Genomic DNA, 19,830 nt, shown 5'->3' on the forward strand with positions numbered 1-19,830 from the left:
CTTCCCTCTCCCCAGCCACTTCGTCCAGCTCCTCCCGGGGGATCCCGAGGCGTTCCCAGGCCAGCCGGGAGAGATAGTCTTCCCAGCGTGTCCTGGGTCTTCCCCGTGGCCTCCTACCGGTCGGACGTGCCCGAAACACCTTCCTAGGGAGGCGTTCGGGTGGCATCCTGACCAGATGCCCGAACCACCTCATCTGGCTCCTCTCCATGTGGAGGAGCAGCGGCTTTACTTTGAGCTCCTCCCGAATGACAGAGCTTCTCACCCTATCTCTAAGGGAGAGCCCCGCCACTCGGCGGAGGAAACTCATTTCGGCCGCTTGTACCCGTGATCTTGTCCTTTCGGTCATGACCCAAAGCTCATGACCATAGGTGAGGATGGGAACGTAGATCGACCGGTAAATCGAGAGCTTTGCCTTCCGGCTCAGCTCCTTCTTCACCACAACGGATCGATACAGCGTCCGCATTACTGAAGACGCCGCACCGATCCGCCTGTCGATCTCACGATCCACTCTTCCCCCACTCTTGAACAAGACTCCGAGGTACATGAACTCCTCCACTTGGGGCAAGATCTCCTCCCCAACCCGGAGATGGCACTCCACCCTTTTCCGGGAGAGAACCATGGACTCGGATTTGGAGGTGCTGATTCCCATCCCAGTCGCTTCACACTCGGCTGCGAACCGATCCAGTGAGAGCTGAAGATCTTGGCCGGAGGAAGCCATCAGGACCACATCATCTGCAAATAGCAGAGACCTAATCCTGCAGCCACCAAACCAGATCCCCTCAACACCCTGACTGCGCCTAGAAATTCTGTCCATAAAGGTTATGAACAGAATGGGTGACAAAGGGCAGCCTTGGCGGAGTCCAACCCTCACTGGAAACGTGTCCGACTTACTGCCGGCAATGCGGACCAAGCTCTGACACTGATCATACAGGGAGCGAACTGCCACAATAAGACAGTCCGTTACCCCATACTCTCTGAGCACTCCCCACAGGACTTCCCGAGGGACACGGTCGAATGCCTTCTCCAAGTCCACAAAGCACATGTAGACTGGTTGGGCAAACTCCCATGCACCCTCAAGGACCCTGCTGAGAGTATAGAGCTGGTCCACAGTTCCACGACCAGGACGAAAACCACACTCTTCCTCCTGAATCCAAGGTTCGACTATCCGGCGTAGCCTCCTCTCCAGTACACCTGAATAGACCTTACCGGGAAGGCTGAGGAGTGTGATCCCATGATAGTTGGAACACACCCTCCGGTTCCCCTTCTTAAAGAGAGGAACCACCACCCCGGTCCGCCAATCCAGAGGTACCGCCCCCGATGTCCACGCGATGTTGCAAAGTCTTGTCAACCAAGACAGCCCCACAACATCCAGAGCCTTAAGGAACTCCGGGCGGATCTCATCCACCCCCGGGGCCTTGCCACCGAGGAGCTTTTTAACTACCTCGGCAACCTCAGCCCCAGAAATAGGAGAGCCCACCACAGATTCCCCAGGCCCTGCTTCCTTGTTGCCAATCACTCACTTTATATTGTATACAACAAACATACAGTGTATCGGTAAAGTATTCACAGCGCTTCACTTTCCCCACATTCTATCTATGTTACAGCCTTATTCCACAATGGAATACATTCATTTTTGTCCTCAAAATTCTACAGACAATACCCCATAATGTCGATGTGAAATAAAAAATATTATTTTTAAATTAAAAATGAAAAACAAATAAAAAAAATCACATGTATTTACAACCTTTGATATTGTTGATGCACTATTGCAGCAATTACAGCCTCAAGTCTTTTTGAATGCGATGCCACAAGCTTGGCACACAAGCTTTGGGCAGTTTCGCTCATTCCTCTTTGCAGCACCTCAGCAACTCAAGCATTGGTTTTCATCCAGGATGTCTGTGTACATTGCTGGGATGGGACGGGCAACACTGCCCAAAGATAGGTGTGCCAAGCTTGTGGCATTGTACTCAAAAAGACTTGGGGCTGTAATTGCTGCTAAAGGTGCATAAACCAAGTATTGAGCAAAGGCTGTAAATACTTACGTACATATGATTTTTTAATTTATTATAACTTTACCTGCACGCTGCCTCCCGCTGTTTACGACATCTACGTTTGTATTAATAATAAAATACCTGCCTCACGTGCCCTCGACAATCACTGCTATATACACAGTATATGTAGTATATGTTGTGTTTGTGACATCTTCCATGACTGCATTCATTTTATACAAACCCCGTTTCCATATGAGTTGGGAAATTGTGTTAGATGTAAATATAAACGGAATACAATGATTTGCAAATCCTTTTCAACCCATATTCAGTTGAATGCACTACAAAGACAACATATTTGATGTTCAAACTCATAAACTTTTTTTTTTTTTGCAAATAATAATTAACTTAGAATTTCATGGCTGCAACACGTGCCAAAGTAGTTGGGAAAGGGCATGTTCACCACTGTGTTACATGGCCTTTCCTTTTAACAACACCCAATAAACGTTTGGGAACTGAGGAGACACATTTTTGAAGCTTCTCAGGTGGAATTCTTTCCCATTCTTGCTTGATGTACAGCTTAAGTTGTTCAACAGTCCGGGGGTCTCCATTGTGGTATTTTAGGCTTCATAATGCGTCACACATTTTCAATGGGAGACAGGTCTGGACTACAGGCAGGCTAGTCTAGTACCTGCACTCTTTTACTATAAAGCCACGGCGATGTAACACGTGGCTTGGCATTGTCTTGCTGAAATAAGCAGGGGCGTCCATGGTAACGTTGCTTGGATGGCAACATATGTTGTTCCAAAACCTGTATGTACCTTTCAACATTAATGGCGCCTTCACAGATGTGTAAGTTACCCATGTCTTGGGCACTAATACACCCCCATACCATCACACATGCTGCCTTTTCAACTTTGCGCCTATAACAATCCAGATGGTTCTTTTCCTCTTTGGTCCGGAGGACACGACGTCCACAGTTTCCAAAAACAATTTGAAATGTGGACTCGTCAGACCACAGAACACTTTTCCAATTTGCATCAGTCCATCTTAGATGAGCTCAGGCCCAGCGAAGCCGACGGCGTTTCTGGGTGTTGTTGATGAACGGTGTTCGCCTTGCTCAGGAGAGTTTTAACTTGCACTTACAGATGTAGCGACCAAGTGTAGTTACTGACAGTGGATTTCTGAAGTGTTCCTGAGCCCATGTGGTGATATCCTTTACACACTGATGTCTCTTGTTGATGCAGTACAGCCTGCTTACATGCAGTGATTTTTCCAGATTCTCTGAACCCTTTGATGATATTACAGACCGTAGAGGGTGAAATCCCTAAATTCCTTGCAATAGCTGGTTGAGAAAGGTTTTTCTTAAACTGTTCAACAATTTGCTCACGCATTTGTTGACAAAGTGGTGACCCTCGCCCCATCCTTGTTTGTGAATGACTGAGCATTTCATGGAATCTACTTGTATACCCAATCATGGCACCCACCTGTTCCCAATTTGCCTGTTCACCTGTGGGATGTTCCAAATAAGTGTTTGATGAGCATTCCTCAACTTTATCAGTATTTATTGCCACCTTTCCCAACTTCTTTGTCACGTGTTGCTGGCATCAAATTCTAAAGTTAATGATTATTTGCAAAAAAAACAAAAAGTTTATCAGTTTGAACATTAAATATGTTGTCTTTGTAGCATATTCAACTGAATATGGCTTGAAAAGGATTTGCAAATCATTGTATTCCGTTTATATTTACATCTAACACAATTTCCCAACTCATATGGAAACGGGGTTTGTACAATAATGCACAATTCATTTACTCATCACTATAGTTGAAGCCATGTTGAATTTGTTGCAGTATACATACATAATATTTTCTGCAGGATTAATCAATAAAATCAATTATTTCTATTTCCAGGCCCTAGTTTTTTTTCTCATTGTCACGTGGGGGTCGCAGCTTGCTGCGGGGTTGTTCTTCCAACGCAAGAACGGCTCCGGACGACAGCGTAAAGGTAGGAAGTGATTTATTTCTCATAAAACACTCACTACCACAAAACACAAAAATACAACCAAAAAAGGCAAGTGTGCCTAAAACATAAAAAGCTGCTAATTAACAAAAACTAGGACATGGACATGGAAACTTACTTTGTCAAAACGAGACCTGAACCGGAGTGACATAACGACAATGCAGGCAGGACGAGTGATGAACAAGGTATGCTTAAATAACAGTGACATGATTGGTGACAGGTGTGTGTGAGTCAAAACGTGAAACAGGTGTGTGACGTGACAGGTGAAAACTAATGGTTGCTATGGTGACCAGACAAGGGAGTGAAAAGACAGAAACTAAACAAAACATGACTTCAAACAAAACATGATAATACAGACATGACACTCATGAGGACATCTTGTGTTCCCCAGAGAGAGGAACTGCAGCATCCTCATCATTTCCTCAGAAAATTGCCGGTACAGTTCATCTAATCTCAAATTGTGACTTTGTTGTTTTGATGTGCAAAATTCACACGCTGTGTCGCACCAATAAACAAACAGATATTATTTGTTATCAAAAAAAGCATAGACAATGTATTTGCTCTACTGATTACGTATATGTAGACATTCCATCAGCATTTGTTGTACTATTACACCTTTGACATATGTTTCCCCATGCTTCCCTATGCCCAACGCCTTTAAAAAATAGGATTTGATTCTGCGGCGTCTTGTAACCGCCACTACACATTGTACAGTAATTCAAGAGGCTGTAAAATGGACACCACACAGATTTTATTCCACCACTCCCAAGTGGGAACCATATTGTCTTACATTATTCATGTTTGAAGTTGCATGAAATTCAAGCCAACCTACAATCTAACCTGAGAGTAGCGCGAGGAAATATTGTGAAGACAAGATGAGGGCAAACTGTTTTTAAATGACGGATGTGTGAGAGATCCACACTGTGAGCATTTTCATTGTAAATTCACAGAAAACCACTGGCTTATAATTAATTGCATTATTTTCACAGTAACATTTACAGTCATTTCCTGTGAAATACAGCAATTTATTGTACCGATTTTACAGCTAAATACAATAAAGTTACAACTAATTGTTAATTATTCTCCTGGTTTAACAGCATACGTCCACTTGCTGCACAAGAGTGTGTAACGTAGTCAATGGAACCTTGGAGTAATACTTGGCTTAATACTCTTTAGACCAGGGGTGTCAAACTCAAATACAGAGTGGGCCAAAATGTAAAAGTGAACAAAGCCGCGGGCCAAGGTTGAACAAATTAACCTTTTAATAGGGACCCAAACAAGTTTTGCATTGAATATTAAACAAGCAAGGCTTATATAACTTTATAGTGACATGCAAAATCGAGTTTCAAATAATAATAATAATAATTAAAAAATATCAATGCCATATCAAATACAATTTAAATAAAACTTGAATGCCTCTTTTCTATTTGCAGCCTCACAGGCTAATAAGTTAGAAAATAAAATAACAATGAATAAACCAACCATTCAGGACTTTAAACTGCTCAGTTTGCAACACACTGATCTAATCTGATGTGCCCAAGCCAGATACCTGACATCTTTTCTTGGATGCTAGTTCATTAATGTCGGGGCTCAGGCTTTGAGCTGAGGCAACCTTCATTATCGAACGAAGTTGTTCATCAGCAGTGTTGGGACTAACGCGTTACAAAGTAACGCGTTACTGTAACGCCGTTAGTTTCGGCGGTAACTAGTAATCTAACGCGTTATTTTTTTATATTCAATAACTCAGTTACCGTTACTACATGATGCGTTACTGCGTTATTTTACGTTATTTTTTATGTAGTATCGGCTAGAAACTGAGGATCTGAGTGTGTTTTATTCCAGCGAAGCAGAGACGTGCTTCTGATTCTTCCTCTGCGCTCTCTGTGTGTGTGTGACTGTGTGTCTGAGTGTGGGAAGGGGAGGGGAGGGGAGGGGGTGCGCAATACAACCGTTGGCCAACCAAAAAGTAACCACAGAACACTATACGCCTATACGGTATAGTGTTCTGTGGTTACTTTTTGGTTGGCCAAGCGGACGTGACGACAGGCTGTCCCCACTCAGATCCGCACAGACCTGGAGGGGGCGTGCCTTAAGTCCGGCTGGAAATCGGCAGAAATTTGGAGAATGGTTGTCCCAGGGAGAGGCAGTGAAATTCGGGAGGGTTGGCAAGTATGAGATTTTCTCACTTCTTTTCTTTTGTCGAGCACAAAGAAAAGAACATTTTAGTTAAATGTAAGTTGTGTCTTGGATCAAAGATCCCGTCTACTGCCCAAAACAACAATTCAAATCTGCCTGGTTAGGCTCTGTGTATGTCACGTGTGAAGCCAGCTTTACAGCTATGTTGTTGATTGATTGATTGATTGAAACTTTTACTAGTAGATTGCACAGTACAGTACATATTCCGTACAATTGACCACTAAATGGTAACACCCAAATAAGTTTTTGAACTTGTTTAAGTCGGGGTCCAGATACAGATATATACTATCAAATATCTACTAACATCATAATACAGTCATCACACAAGATAATCATCAGAGTATATACATTGAATTATTTACAATATTTACAATCCGGGGTGTGGGATATGGAGGGGGGGGGGGGGGGGGGGGGGTAGGTTTGGTTGGTATCAACACTTGAGTCATCAACAATTGCATCATCAGAGAAATGGACATTGGAACAGTGTAGGACTGACTTGGTAGGATATGTACAGCAAGTAGTGGACATAGAGAGAGAGATCAGAAAGTATAAGAAAAAGTGTCTACATTTGATTATTTACAATCCGAAAGAAGAGGTATTATGTGGAAGGGAGGGTGTTAGTTTAGGGTTGTAGTTGCCTGGAGGTGTTCTTTTAGTGCGGTTTTGAAGGAGGATAGAGATGCCCTTTCTTTTACACCTGTTGGGAGTGCATTCCATATTGAAGTGGCATAGAAAGACAATGAGTTAAGACCTTTATTAGTTCGGAATCTGGGTTTAACGTGGTTAGTGTTAGTGTTATTATGCTGTTTGTTACTTATGTATGTTATGTTGCAGCTATTTAAAATAGTTTTGTCAATTTGTTCTGGCCTGAAATAAATTGGCCCTTTGTAACATATCTTTGCCTTTGTGTGTTGTATGTAGAGCACATTGTTTGTGTGTTGTATGTAGAGCACATTGTTTGTGTGTTGTATGTAGAGCACATTGCTTAGCAGAGTTCAGTGATGCAAATGTATGTCAAGTTGATCAACAGATTGTATTATTCTCCAGTGCAATAACAGTACTAAAATGAAGGCTAAAAGGGCATTAATGGGAGCTTTAAAAAAAAAAAAGTAGAAGAAGTAACTAAATAGTTACTTTTCACAGTAACGCATTACTTTTTGGTGTAAGTAACTGAGTTAGTAACTGAGTTACTTTTGAAATAAAGTAACTAGTAACTGTAACTAGTTACTGTTTTTCAGTAACCAACCCAACACTGTTCATCAGTCATTATACCTCGTAGTCCACCCGGACCACAGTCTTGGCGGCGTGCCTTAAAGCAGTGGTCTCCAACCACCGGACCGATTGGTACCGGGCCGCACAAGAAATAAAAAAATAAAATAATAATAATAATAATAATAATTTGTATTTTTAATTTTTTTTTTAATTAAATCAACATAAAAAACACAATATATACATTATATATCAATATAGATCAATACAGTCTGCAGGGATTCAGTCCGTAAGCACACATGATTGTATTTCTTTATGAAAAAAATAATGATTATTTATTCACAGTGTGGCGCATATTTCTAACAGTGTTAAAGTTATTTATGCGGGCACCCTCAGTGTAACCTGTATCGCTGTTGGTCAAGTATGCGTTGCACACACGTGTGTGCGCGTGCAGAAGCCGCACATATTATGTGACTGGGCCAGCATTCGTTGGACTGGGTGAAAAGCGGACGTGACGATTTTCGAGAGGGGCACTGAAATTTGAGAGTCTCCCGGGAGAGTTGGCAAGTATGAGAATTAGCGGTGAATGCGGTGTTACCGCGGCACCGCCGCTGAATATAATCGGCGGGCCAGCTCTAGTGTTAATTTGATATTGCCTCAAGGGCCAAGTGAAATTACACGGCGGGCCAAATTTGGCCCGCGGGCCAGAGTTTGACACCCATGCTTTAGACAATTGAAACACGAGAATGGCAAATTATAGTTTTGAGCACATAGGTGAGTGCTTGCAATAAGATAAGACAATATTCAATAATAACAACCTTGCTTCAAACACCTAAGAGCACATAGAAAAACTGCATAGTTGCTCTAAATCCTGAGTGTTTGAATCCCACTCAGTCCCCCGTGGCTGCTTAGCAACCCTCCTCCGGCACAATGTCCTCGGAATTAACAGGGCAAAGCGTGACCGCTGCCTCCTCAAAACCAGGAGTCAAGGGTGCTCCGCCATCATCAGAACTGTGGCAACAAAAAACCTCTGCTTTTTCATAAACCTGCACATGACAAACAGAAAAAACCCCAAGTATTTTCAGTCCTTTATTCCAACTAACTCACCCCCCCCACCCCACCCAACAATAATCGACTTATGTGATATAGCTGTATGGCAAATTCTATGAGAGAAGGCCCCGAGCAATGAAATAGTCTCTAGGGTAATCCTGCCACCATAATCCAAAATAATGACTCAGGTTTGTCCCTCCCTTTTTTTTTCAATCCAATTCATGTGGTGGAAAGAAAACAGGACATAGATGTTAGTCTTTCTATGACTATGATAACACTCACTTATCACAGTCTGAAAGGAAATGTATTGTACATGATGTATAGTCCTCTATACTGCCAATGACAGTTATGCCATGTTGTTGTTTAACGATGTATATGTCAATACCTGAGAGCTCAACATAAATCAAAGTTCCTATCCTTTTGCTTCACAATTTGGAATATTTTTTTGTACTGTAATTAACCTTTTTAACCACTAGGTAGAGCACTCTTATTGTGCTATTAGAATGCATGACAACAAACCTTCAAAATGTCCTGTGGGATACATTGTCTTTCTACAATGATGCAAAAACCCCCCTAAGAAAGTCACATATTATGCAATTTTTCAACAATTTTAAATAATTAGTCCAAACGCTCCTCTTTGTTTTGTGTGCAAACCCCGTTTCCATATGAGTTGGGAAATTGTGTTAGATGTAAATATAAACGGAATACAATGATTTGCAAATCCTTTTCAACCCATATTCAATTGAATGCACTACAAAGACAACATATTTGATGTTCAAACTCATAAACATTTTTTTTTTTTTTGCAAATAATAATTAACTTAGAATTTCATGGCTGCAACACGTGCCAAAGTAGTTGGGAAAGGGCATGTTCACCACTGTGTTACATGGCCTTTCCTTTTAACAACACTCAGTAAACGTTTGGGAACTGAGGAGACACATTTTTGAAGCTTCTCAGGTGGAATTCTTTCCCATTCTTGCTTGATGTACAGCTTAAGTTGTTCAACAGTCCGGGGGTCTCCCTTCTGCTATTTTAGGCTTCATAATGCGCCACACATTTTCAATGGGAGACAGGTCTGGACTACAGGCAGGCCAGTCTAGTACCCGCACTCTTTTACTATGAAGCCACGTTGATGTAACACGTGGCTTGGCATTGTCGTGCTGAAATAAGCAGGGGCGTCCATGGTAACTTGGATGGCACCATATGTTGCTCCAAAACCTGTATGTACCTTTCAGCATTAATGGTGCCTTCACAGATGTGTAAGTTACCCATGTCTTGGGCACTAATACACCCCCATACCATCACACATGCTGGCTTTTCAACTTTGCGCCTATAACAATCCGGATGGTTCTTTTCCTCTTTGGTCCGGAGGACACAACATCCACAGTTTCCAAAAACACTTTGAAATGTGGACTCGTCAGACCACAGAACACTTTTCCACTTTGTATCAGTCCATCTTAGATGAGCTCAGGCCCAGCGAAGCCGACGGCGTTTCTGGGTGTTGTTGATAAACGGTTTTCGCCTTGCATAGGAGAGTTTTAACTTGCACTTACAGATGTAGCGACCAACTGTAGTTACTGACAGTGGGTTTCTGAAGTGTTCCTGAGCCCATGTGGTGATATCCTTTACACACTGATGTCGCTTGTTGATGCAGTACAGCCTGAGGGATGGAAGGTCACGGGCTTAGCTGCTTACGTGCAGTGATTTCTCCAGATTCTCTGAACCCTTTGATGATATTACAGACCGTAGATGGTGAAATCCCTAAATTCCTTGCAATAGCTGGTTGAGAAAGGTTTTTCTTAAACTGTTCAACAATTTGCTCACGCATTTGTTGACAGAGTGGTGACCCTCGCCCCATCCTTGTTTGTGAATGACTGAGCATTTCATGGAATCTACTTTTATACCCAATCATGGCACCCACCTGTTCCCAATTTGCCTGCTCACCTGTGGGATGTTCCAAATAAGTGTTTGATGAGCATTCCTCAACTTTATCAGTATTTATTGCCACCTTTCTCAACTTCTTTGTCACGAGTTGCTGGCATCAAATTCTAAAGTTAAGGATTATTTGCAGCAACAAAAAAAGTTTATCAGTTTGAACATCAAATATGTTGTCTTTGTAGCATATTCAACTGAATATGGGTTGAAAAGGATTTGCAAATCATTGTATTCCGTTTATATTTACTATGGAAACGGGGTTTGTACAATAAAGTCCCACATAAAATGATGTTTCTAGCAATACTTTAAATTTGCCTTTAAAAGTAACACTCCAATGTCCATTAGTGGAGCTGTACACATATTAAATTGGCTTTAGCATCTTTGGTGTACAAAATGTACCATATATAGAAAATATATGATGGATATCATATAGTGAATCAAAAAGGTGCACTCAACCTCGTGACATCTTTGTAAATAACTTGAATAAAGTGTGAATGTTCTTCTTCTTCAGTAGACTCAGTCCCATTGGGGATTTCAGAGCTGCCTGGGCTCTATCCATGGTGCTGAAATGAGGACTCATTTCCAATCGATCATGCTGATAGGATCAGTTTTCCAATTCAGTGATTCGGGCAGGAAGGGAGTGTCAGCCTCTCATTCTCTCACTTGTATTCATGCCGAATGTGAGCCAGATATTTAATGACAGCGGAGAGGCAGGCGGCTGCATGTGCATACTTGCCAACCCTCCCGGATTTTCCAGGAGACTCCCGAAATTCAACGCCTCTCCCGAAAACCTCCCGGGACAAATTTTCTCCCGAAAATCTCCCGAAATTCATGCGGAGCTGAGTGACGTGTTGACAGCCTGTTCTCACGTCCGCTTTCCCACAATTTAAACAGCTAATGATGGAGGGCGAGTTCTTGGTTTCTTATGTGTGTTTATTGTTAGGCAGTTTCATTAACGTCCTCCCCGCGCTAACAACACACAACAACAGCGTCTACCGTAAAGCAGTTCGTCTGCCCTAAACAGCAATGTTGTGACACTTTTAAACAGGACAATACTGCCATCTACTGTACATGCATATGTGACCCACCCATAATGTGTCACATTTTTGTGTTGATTTATTTATTTTATTTTGTGGTTTGAATTCGTTTTTGGAGCTGTCATTACACATTTATCAGTATTCACATTGGTCAGTAGGGGGCAGTAGGGCGTTTCTTCCCAATTGAATGCTATCACCTGCAGACCGGAAGTGTCTTGTCATTCTGATGAGCGCGACCAGTCTGTGAACAATTAAAACGTCCTGTGTGCTTTTTCCTCCTGTATAACAGGTTAGTTTTGGTGAATCAACTCACTGAATAATATCCATGTGATCTTTATAAGTTTAAGTACACATTCTGATGGTGGAGCCTAACTCTAAAGTGTTTGTGAGTTGTAGTTTGTATTTGTGAATGAACCCAGTGCACAGATGCAGTAATCAATACAAAAAGGCGACGTGAGTGCGCAATGTTTATATAGGAACTTCTGATCCTAATTCAGACTCCCAAATTAGAGCTCCCGTTTTCTTATTGATTTTATAATGTATATTTGTATAATGTGTGTGTTTTGAAATAGTGAGAGAGAACAGAACACGGACGGACAATTCAACCCTTAACTCAACAATGAGTAGATGAGTGTTATGTGTGTGTATATGTGTAAATAAATGAACACTGAAATTCAAGTATTTCTTTTATTTATTTATATATATATGTATATATATATATGTATACATATATATATATATATAGCTAGTAGAGATGCGCGGATAGGCAATTATTTCATCCGCAACCGCATCAGAAAGTCGTCAACCATCCGCCATCCACCCGATGTAACATTTGATCAGAACCGCACCCGCCCGCACCCGCCCGTTGTTATATATCTAATATAGACGATGCAAGGCATTAGTGAGGTTATAAAGCTTTTGCCTGTTAAAGAAAGGAGACTGATCCAATGCAGCACAGACATTCGCGTGCCACGCTGTCACGACCCAGACGCACACCATAGTGCGCAATCATATGGGAGCCGCGCTGAGCGCACCTCCAAGCGCGTCTCGCTGCCGGCGACGGCCGGGTATGGGCCCAACGCTCCAGCGCCATCCATTTTCAGGGCTAGTTGATTCGGCAGGTGGGTTGTTACACACTCCTTAGCGGGTTCCGACGTCCATGGCCACCGTCCTAGCTGCTGTCTATATCAACCAGGGTGAGCCCCACCCCTTTCGTGAGCGCACTGCGCGCGGAGTGACCCCTGTTACGCGCCCCCGGCAACAGGGGTGGCGGGCAGGTAAGCTGCGCGGGCGGAGCGCGCGGAGTGACCTCTGTTACGAGCCCCCGGCCACGGGGGTGGCGGGCAGGTGAGCTGCTTACCTGCTGCGCGTGACGCCGGCCGCGGCGAAGGCGGACGAGGCGGGGTGTCGTGCGGTGGGCGCGGTGGTGACCCTGGACGTGCGTCGGGCCCTTCTCGCGGATCGCCTCAGCTACGGCTCCCGGTGGGGCTCTCTCGGGGGAAGGGGCCTCGGTCCCGGACCCGGACCCCGGCGAGGCGTCGGGGGCCTTCTCCGCTCCGTAAAAGTGTCCATCTCTTTTTTTTTTTTCTTCTGTTGTGGCATATGCTGCAGGTGCCTGCTCGTTTTTCGTATGTGGGTAACAACATTTAACTATGTATATACAGGTAAAAGCCAGTAAATTAGAATATTTTGAAAAACTTGATTTATTTCAGTAATTGCATTCAAAAGGTGTAACTTGTACATTATATTTATTCATTGCACACAGACTGATGCATTCAAATGTTTATTTCATTTAATTTTGATGATTTGAAGTGGCAACAAATGAAAATCCAAAATTCCGTGTGTCACAAAATTAGAATATTACTTAAGGCTAATACAAAAAAGGGATTTTTAGAAATGTTGCGTTGACCCTGGATCTCAGGAAACAGAGTGGACCGACACCAGCAGATGACATGGCACCCCAAACCATCACTGATGGTGGAAACTTTACACTAGACTTCAGGCAACGTGGATCCTGTGCCTCTCCTGTCTTCCTCCAGACTCTGGGACCTCGATTTCCAAAGGAAATGCAAAATTTGCATGGTTGGGTGATGGTTTGGGGTGCCATGTCATCTGCTGGTGTCGGTCCACTCTGTTTCCTGAGATCCAGGGTCAACGCAGCCGTCTACCAGCAAGTTTTAGAGCACTTCATGCTTCCTGCTGCTGACCTGCTCTATGGAGATGGAGATTTCAAGTTCCAACAGGACTTGGCGCCTGCACACAGCGCAAAATCTACCCGTGCCTGGTTTACGGACCATGGTATTTCTGTTCTAAATTGGCCCGCCAACTCCCCTGACCTTAGCCCCATAGAAAATCTGTGGGGTATTGTGAAAAGGAAGATGCAGAATGCCAGACCCAAAAACGCAGAAGAGTTGAAGGCCACTATCAGAGCAACCTGGGCTCTCATAACACCTGAGCAGTGCCAGAAACTCATCGACTCCATGCCACGCCGCATTAACGCAGTAATTGAGGCAAAAGGAGCTCCAACCAAGTATTGAGTATTGTACATGCTCATATTTTTCATTTTCATACTTTTCAGTTGGCCAACATTTCTAAAAATCCCTTTTTTGTATTAGCCTTAAGTAATATTCTAATTTTGTGACACACGGAATTTTGGATTTTCATTTGTTGCCACTTCAAATCATCAAAATTAAATGAAATAAACATTTGAATGCATCAGTCTGTGTGCAATGAATAAATATAATGTACAAGTTACACCTTTTGAATGCAATTACTGAAATAAATCAAGTTTTTCAAAATATTCTAATTTACTGGCTTTTACCTGTATATTTCCCAATTGGTTTAACTGCCACCCGCCTGAATCTACTTAAAATCTAATTTTTTTTAATTTCAACCGCCAGACCCGACCCGACCCGACCCGCGGATAAAATCTAATTTTTTTAAATTTCATCCGCCCGATCCGCGGATAATCCACGGACTCCGCGGTTGTGCCCGCAAACCGCGGTTCTCTAATACACATATATATATATATATATATATATAGCTAGAATTCACTGAAAGTCAAGTATTTTTTATATATATATATCTTAACCGCCCCCCCTTTCACCCCCACCTCCCGAAATCGGAGGTCTCAAGGTTGGCAAGTATGTGCATGTGGTCCCTCATAGTTGCACTGGTGATGGAGTCGTGGGGTCCTCGCCCATCTTAACCCCACTCCCACTCTCTCTCTCTCTCTCTCTCTCTCTCTCTCGCTCTCTCTCTCTCTCTCTCTCTCTCTCTCTCTCTCTCTCTCTCTCTCATGTAAATATGGGAGAAAGTCTGTGAAGGGATTAAAATGTGTCAAAGTGGATGATAACACTGCATTGGCCGTCATTCCTGCATGGCAGCAATAGCTGGATTAGATTTTTTTTTTTTGGTATTTATTTGTTTTGCCTCACGTCATGCACATGTCATTTGTCTTTAAGATGATGTAAGACATTATTGGACCATTCTCTCCCTCTCCCTCTGTCTCTCTCTCGTTCTCTCTCTTTCACAGCTTGGACCAACATGATCTTAAACCGACTGCCGGCCGCATTCAGCACTTTGAAGGGATGTGGGTGCGTACCGGAGTCCCACTTGCATCCACTTCTATAGGAGCAGCTTCAGCAAAAAGGTACTTTTACGCACTGATCTTGGACCGTGAGTTAAAAAAAAGGGGGGGATTTGTCAGGTTGTTTTTTTTAACTTGTGTTTTAGAGAATGCAAGACGGGGTTATGTTTTCACCTAAATCATCGCGGTGGATGCGCCTAACACAATGAGGTTACGATAATCGATCGTGTTCACAAAGGATGCGCATTTACGCACACGGGTCTTTGAAGGATTGACCTTTTGGGGTCGCTTTACCGGCTGCGGGACGCTGACGCCGTTGAGGACTCGCATCGCAAAACGCACGATTCAAGTGGAGACGATGAGCGAAAACTGCAAAACGCAGCCGGGCTCCGTGCAGCAGAGCCCGCCGTCGTCGGACGTGTTGGAGCTGAACGTGGGCGGGCAGGTGTACTACACGCGCCACGGCACCTTGACCGCCTTCCCCAATTCCCTACTCGGGAAGTTGTTCTCCAATAAAAAGGGCTCCTCGAACGACCTGTCCCGGGACTTTAGGGGACGCTATTTCATCGACAGGGATGGCTTTTTGTTCCGGTACGTGTTGGATTATCTGAGGGACAAACAGGTCGTCCTCCCGGACCACTTCCCCGAGAGAGGGAGGTTGAAACGAGAAGCGGACTACTTCCAGCTGCCGGATTTGGCCAAACTTTTATCGTCTGAGGAGTCCAAAGTCTTTCCAGACGACCACAGCGATTTGGACGATGCGTCCGCGCAGGGGAGCGAGCACCGGTATTACTCTCCGGACAGGAGGTACGGATACATCACCGTGTCCCTCAAGGGCCCGACCGGGGGCAAGGAAGGCGACTCCGACCCCTGCCGGGCGAGGAAGTTGCCGAGGATCTTCATCAGCAGCAGGATCGGTCTGGCCAAGGAGGTGTTCGGGGACGCGCTCAACGAGAACAGGGACGCGGACCGACCTCTGGACCGGTACACGTGCAGGTTCCACCTCAAGTTCAAGCACCTGGAGAGGGCTTTTGACATGCTGTCCGAGAGCGGCTTTCACATCGTGGCCTGCAACTCCTCCCTGACGTCCTCCTCCGCGGGAAATTACACGGACGACAGGCTCTGGTCCAATTATGCGCAGTACATCTTCTACCGTGAGTCAAGCACACACACATGCAGAATGTCAATGATCGAGTGATGGTGTGCTTCACATGACATCCAACCGCTGCTCCTAGCCTCTTCCTGCTCTGTCACTGAAAATACCATACAGTAATATACAAACCGTGTTTCCATATGAGTTGGGAAATTGTGACGGAATACAATGATTTGCAAATCCTTTTCAACCCATATTCAGTTGAATATGCTACAAAGCAGGCCCGGCCCTAACCAATCTGGCGCCCTAGGCAAGATTTTAGGTGGCGCCCCCCCACATCGGCAGTGAAGTGTATATACTCACAAGAAACCGAATAGCTTTGTCTTTGACCTTTTTTTTTTTACTTACAACCAGAGGTGGGTAGTAACGCGCTACATTTACTCCGTTACATCTACTTGAGTAACTTTTGGGATAAATTGTACTTCTAAGAGTAGTTTTAATGCAACATACTTTTACTTTTACTTAAGTATATTTATAGAGAAGGAACGCTACTTTTACTCCGCTACTTTTATCTACATTCAGCTCGCTACTCGCTACTAATTTTTATCGATCTGTTAATGCACGCTTTGTTTGTTTTGGTCTGTCAGACAGACCTTCAAAGTGCCTGCCTTACTGGTGACGTTTCACTTTGTTCCACCAATCAGATGCAGTCACTGGTGACGTTGGACCAATCAAACAGAGCCAGGTGGTCACATGACCTGACTTAAACAAGTTGAAAAACTTATTGGGGTGTTACCATTTAGTGGTCAATTGTACGGAATATGTACTGTACTGTGCAATCTAATCATAAAAGTTCCAATCAATCAATCAAAAGTGTGAAGGAAAAAATATACTTTTTTTATTTCAACCGTACATCCCGTCAAAAGCCTCAAGACTGACTGCACAGTTCCTGTCTTCACAATAAAAGTGCCGCTCCATCGCGCCTGCGCTTTCAAAACAAGAGTCTCCGAAAGCCAGCGCAAACAAGCTAGCAAGCTACGGAGTTTGACGCCAATATATTTCTTGTAAAGTGTATAAAAACGAATATGGAAGCTGGACAAATAAGATGCCAAAAACCAACCACTTTCATGTGGTATTAGACAGAAAGGAGGAACTTTTCTTCTCCTCCATTTGAAAAAGTGGACGTTATCATCACTACTGTCTGATTACAATCAATGCAAGTCATCAGAATCAGGTAATACACCAACTTATATTCTTGTCTTCATGAAAGAAAGGAATCTATATGTTAAACATGCATGTATATTCATTAAAACATCTTTAACATGTAAACAAAAACAGCAAAATAAATACTTATAAATTATATACTGTATATATCAATGTATATGTATGTATGTATATATATATATACAGTATATATATATATATATATATATATATATATATATATATATATATATATATATATATATATATATATATGATATGAGTGTGTATGTTACTCATCAGTTACTCGGTACTTGAGTAGTTTTTTCACAACATACTTTTTACTTTTACTCAAGTAAATATTTGGGTGACTACTCCTTACTTTTACTTGAGTAATAAATCTCTAAAGTAACAGTACTCTTACTTGAGTACAATTTCTGGCTACTCTACCCACCTCTGACAGTAATATACAAACCGTGTTTCCATATGAGTTGGGAAATTGTGTTAGATGTAAATATAAACGGAATACAATGATTTGCGAATCATTTTCAACCCATATCCAGTTGAATGCACTACAAAGACAACATATTTGATGTTCAAACTCATAAACTTTTTTTTTTTTTTGCAAATAATAATTAACTTAGAATTTCATGGCTGCAACCCATGCCAAAGTAGTTAGGAAAGGGCATGTTCACCACTGTGTTACATGGCCTTTTCTTTTAACAACACCCAATAAACGATTGGGAACTGAGGAAACTAATTATTGAAGCTTTGAAAGTGGAATTCTTTCCCATTCTTGTTTTATGTAGAGCTTCAGTCGTTCAACAGTCCGGGGTCTCCGCTGTCGTATTTTATGCTTCATAATGCGCCACACATTTTCGATGGGAGACAGGTCTGGACTGCAGGCGGGCCAGGAAAGTACCCGAACTCTTTTTTTTACGAAGCCACGCTGTTGTAACACGTGCTGAATGTGGCTTGGCATTGTCTTGCTGAAATAAGCAGGGGCGTCCATGAAAAAGATGGTGCTTAGATGGCAGCATATGTTGTTCCAAAACCTGTATGTACCTTTCAGCATTAATGGCGCCTTCACAGATGTGTAAGTTACCCATGCCTTGGGCACTAATGCACCCCCATACCATCACAGATGCTGGCTTTTCAACTTTGCGTCGATAACAGTCTGGATGGTTCGCTTCCCCTTTGGTCCGGATGACACGATGTTGAATATTTCCAAAAACAATTTGAAATGTGGACTCGTCAGACCACAGAACACTTTTCCACTTTGCATGAGTCCATCTTTGATGATCTCGGGCCCAGAGAAGCCGGCGGCGTTTCTGGATGTTGTTGATAAATGGCTTTCGCTTTGCATAGTAGAGCTTTAACTTGCACTTACAGATGTAGCGACCAACTGTATTTAGTGACAGTGGTTTTCTGAAGTGTTCCTGAGCCCATGTGGTGATATCCTTTCGAGATTGACGTCGGTTTTTGATACAGTGCCGTCTGAGGGATGGAAGGTCACGGTCATTCAATGTTGGTTTCCGGCCATGCCGCTTACGTGTAGTGATTTCTCCACATTCTCTGAACCTTTTGATGATATTATGGAGCGTAGATGTTGAAATCCCTAAATTTCTTGCAATTGCACTTTGAGAAACGTTGTTCTTAAACTGTTTGACTATTTGCTCACGCAGTTGTGGACAAAGGGGTGTACCTCGCCCCATCCTTTCTTGTGAAAGACTGAGCATTTTTTGGGAAGCTGTTTTTATACCCAATCATGGCACCCACCTGTTCCCAATTAGCCTGCACACCTGTGGGATGTTCCAAATAAGTGTTTGATGAGCATTCCTCAACTTTATCAGTATTTATTGCCACCTTTCCCAACTTCTTTGTCACGTGTTGCTGGCATCAAATTGTAAAGTTAATGATTATTTGCAAAAAAAAAAAAAAGTATCAGTTTGAACATCAAATATGTTGTCTTTGTAGCATATTCAACTGAATATGGGTTGAAAAGGATTTGCAAATCATTGTATTCCGTTTGTATTTACATCTAACACAATTTCCCAACTCGTATGGAAACGGGGTTTGTACACGCCTTCTCATTGTCCACAGTGGCGTCCAGTGTTAGTGCTGGGCTGATAATCATTTGTTATGTTTCAGGAAGGCAATTATATCATGTTTTGATGATCAATCAATCAATCAAACTTTATTTATAAAGCGCTTTTCATACATAAAAGAAATGCAACGCAAAGTGCTTCAAAAATTAAAAACAATACCCCGATGACCCATATGACATATCCCCCATTATCGCATACGTAGAGAGAGAGCGAGAGAGAGAGATCAGAAGGCATAAGAAAAGTATCTACATTTGATTGTTTACATTTGATTATTAACAATCCGGGGAGGGTGTTAGTTTAGGGTTGAAGTTGCCTGGAGTTGTACTTTCATTGCGGTTCTGAAGGAGGATAGAGATGCCCTTTCTTTTATACCTGTTGGGAGCGCATTCCACATTGATGTGG

The 19,830-nt window shown here is 42.9% G+C and overlaps 1 protein-coding gene across 2 annotated transcripts in view; it reads left to right on the forward strand.

Moving 5' to 3' along the window:
• LOC133575360 (BTB/POZ domain-containing protein KCTD16-like) overlaps positions 1 to 19,830 on the forward strand; it is a 97,942-nt gene that overhangs the window by 3,034 nt on the left and 75,078 nt on the right. The window contains exons 2-4 of one of the 2 annotated variants that reach the window (XM_072912324.1): positions 3,900 to 3,993; positions 14,971 to 15,087; positions 15,171 to 16,178. In XM_072912324.1, the coding sequence (XP_072768425.1) occupies positions 15,383 to 16,178 (796 nt within the window). In that variant the 5' untranslated portion in view covers positions 3,900 to 3,993; positions 14,971 to 15,087; positions 15,171 to 15,382. Of the gene's footprint in view, positions 1 to 3,899; positions 3,994 to 14,970; positions 16,179 to 19,830 lie in introns of both variants that reach the window. The other variant, XM_061928036.2, reaches the window with a different exon arrangement.

The sequence above is a fragment of the Nerophis lumbriciformis genome, linkage group LG35 (assembly GCF_033978685.3).
Source record: "Nerophis lumbriciformis linkage group LG35, RoL_Nlum_v2.1, whole genome shotgun sequence".
In the NCBI taxonomy this organism is placed as follows: domain Eukaryota; kingdom Metazoa; phylum Chordata; class Actinopteri; order Syngnathiformes; family Syngnathidae; genus Nerophis; species Nerophis lumbriciformis.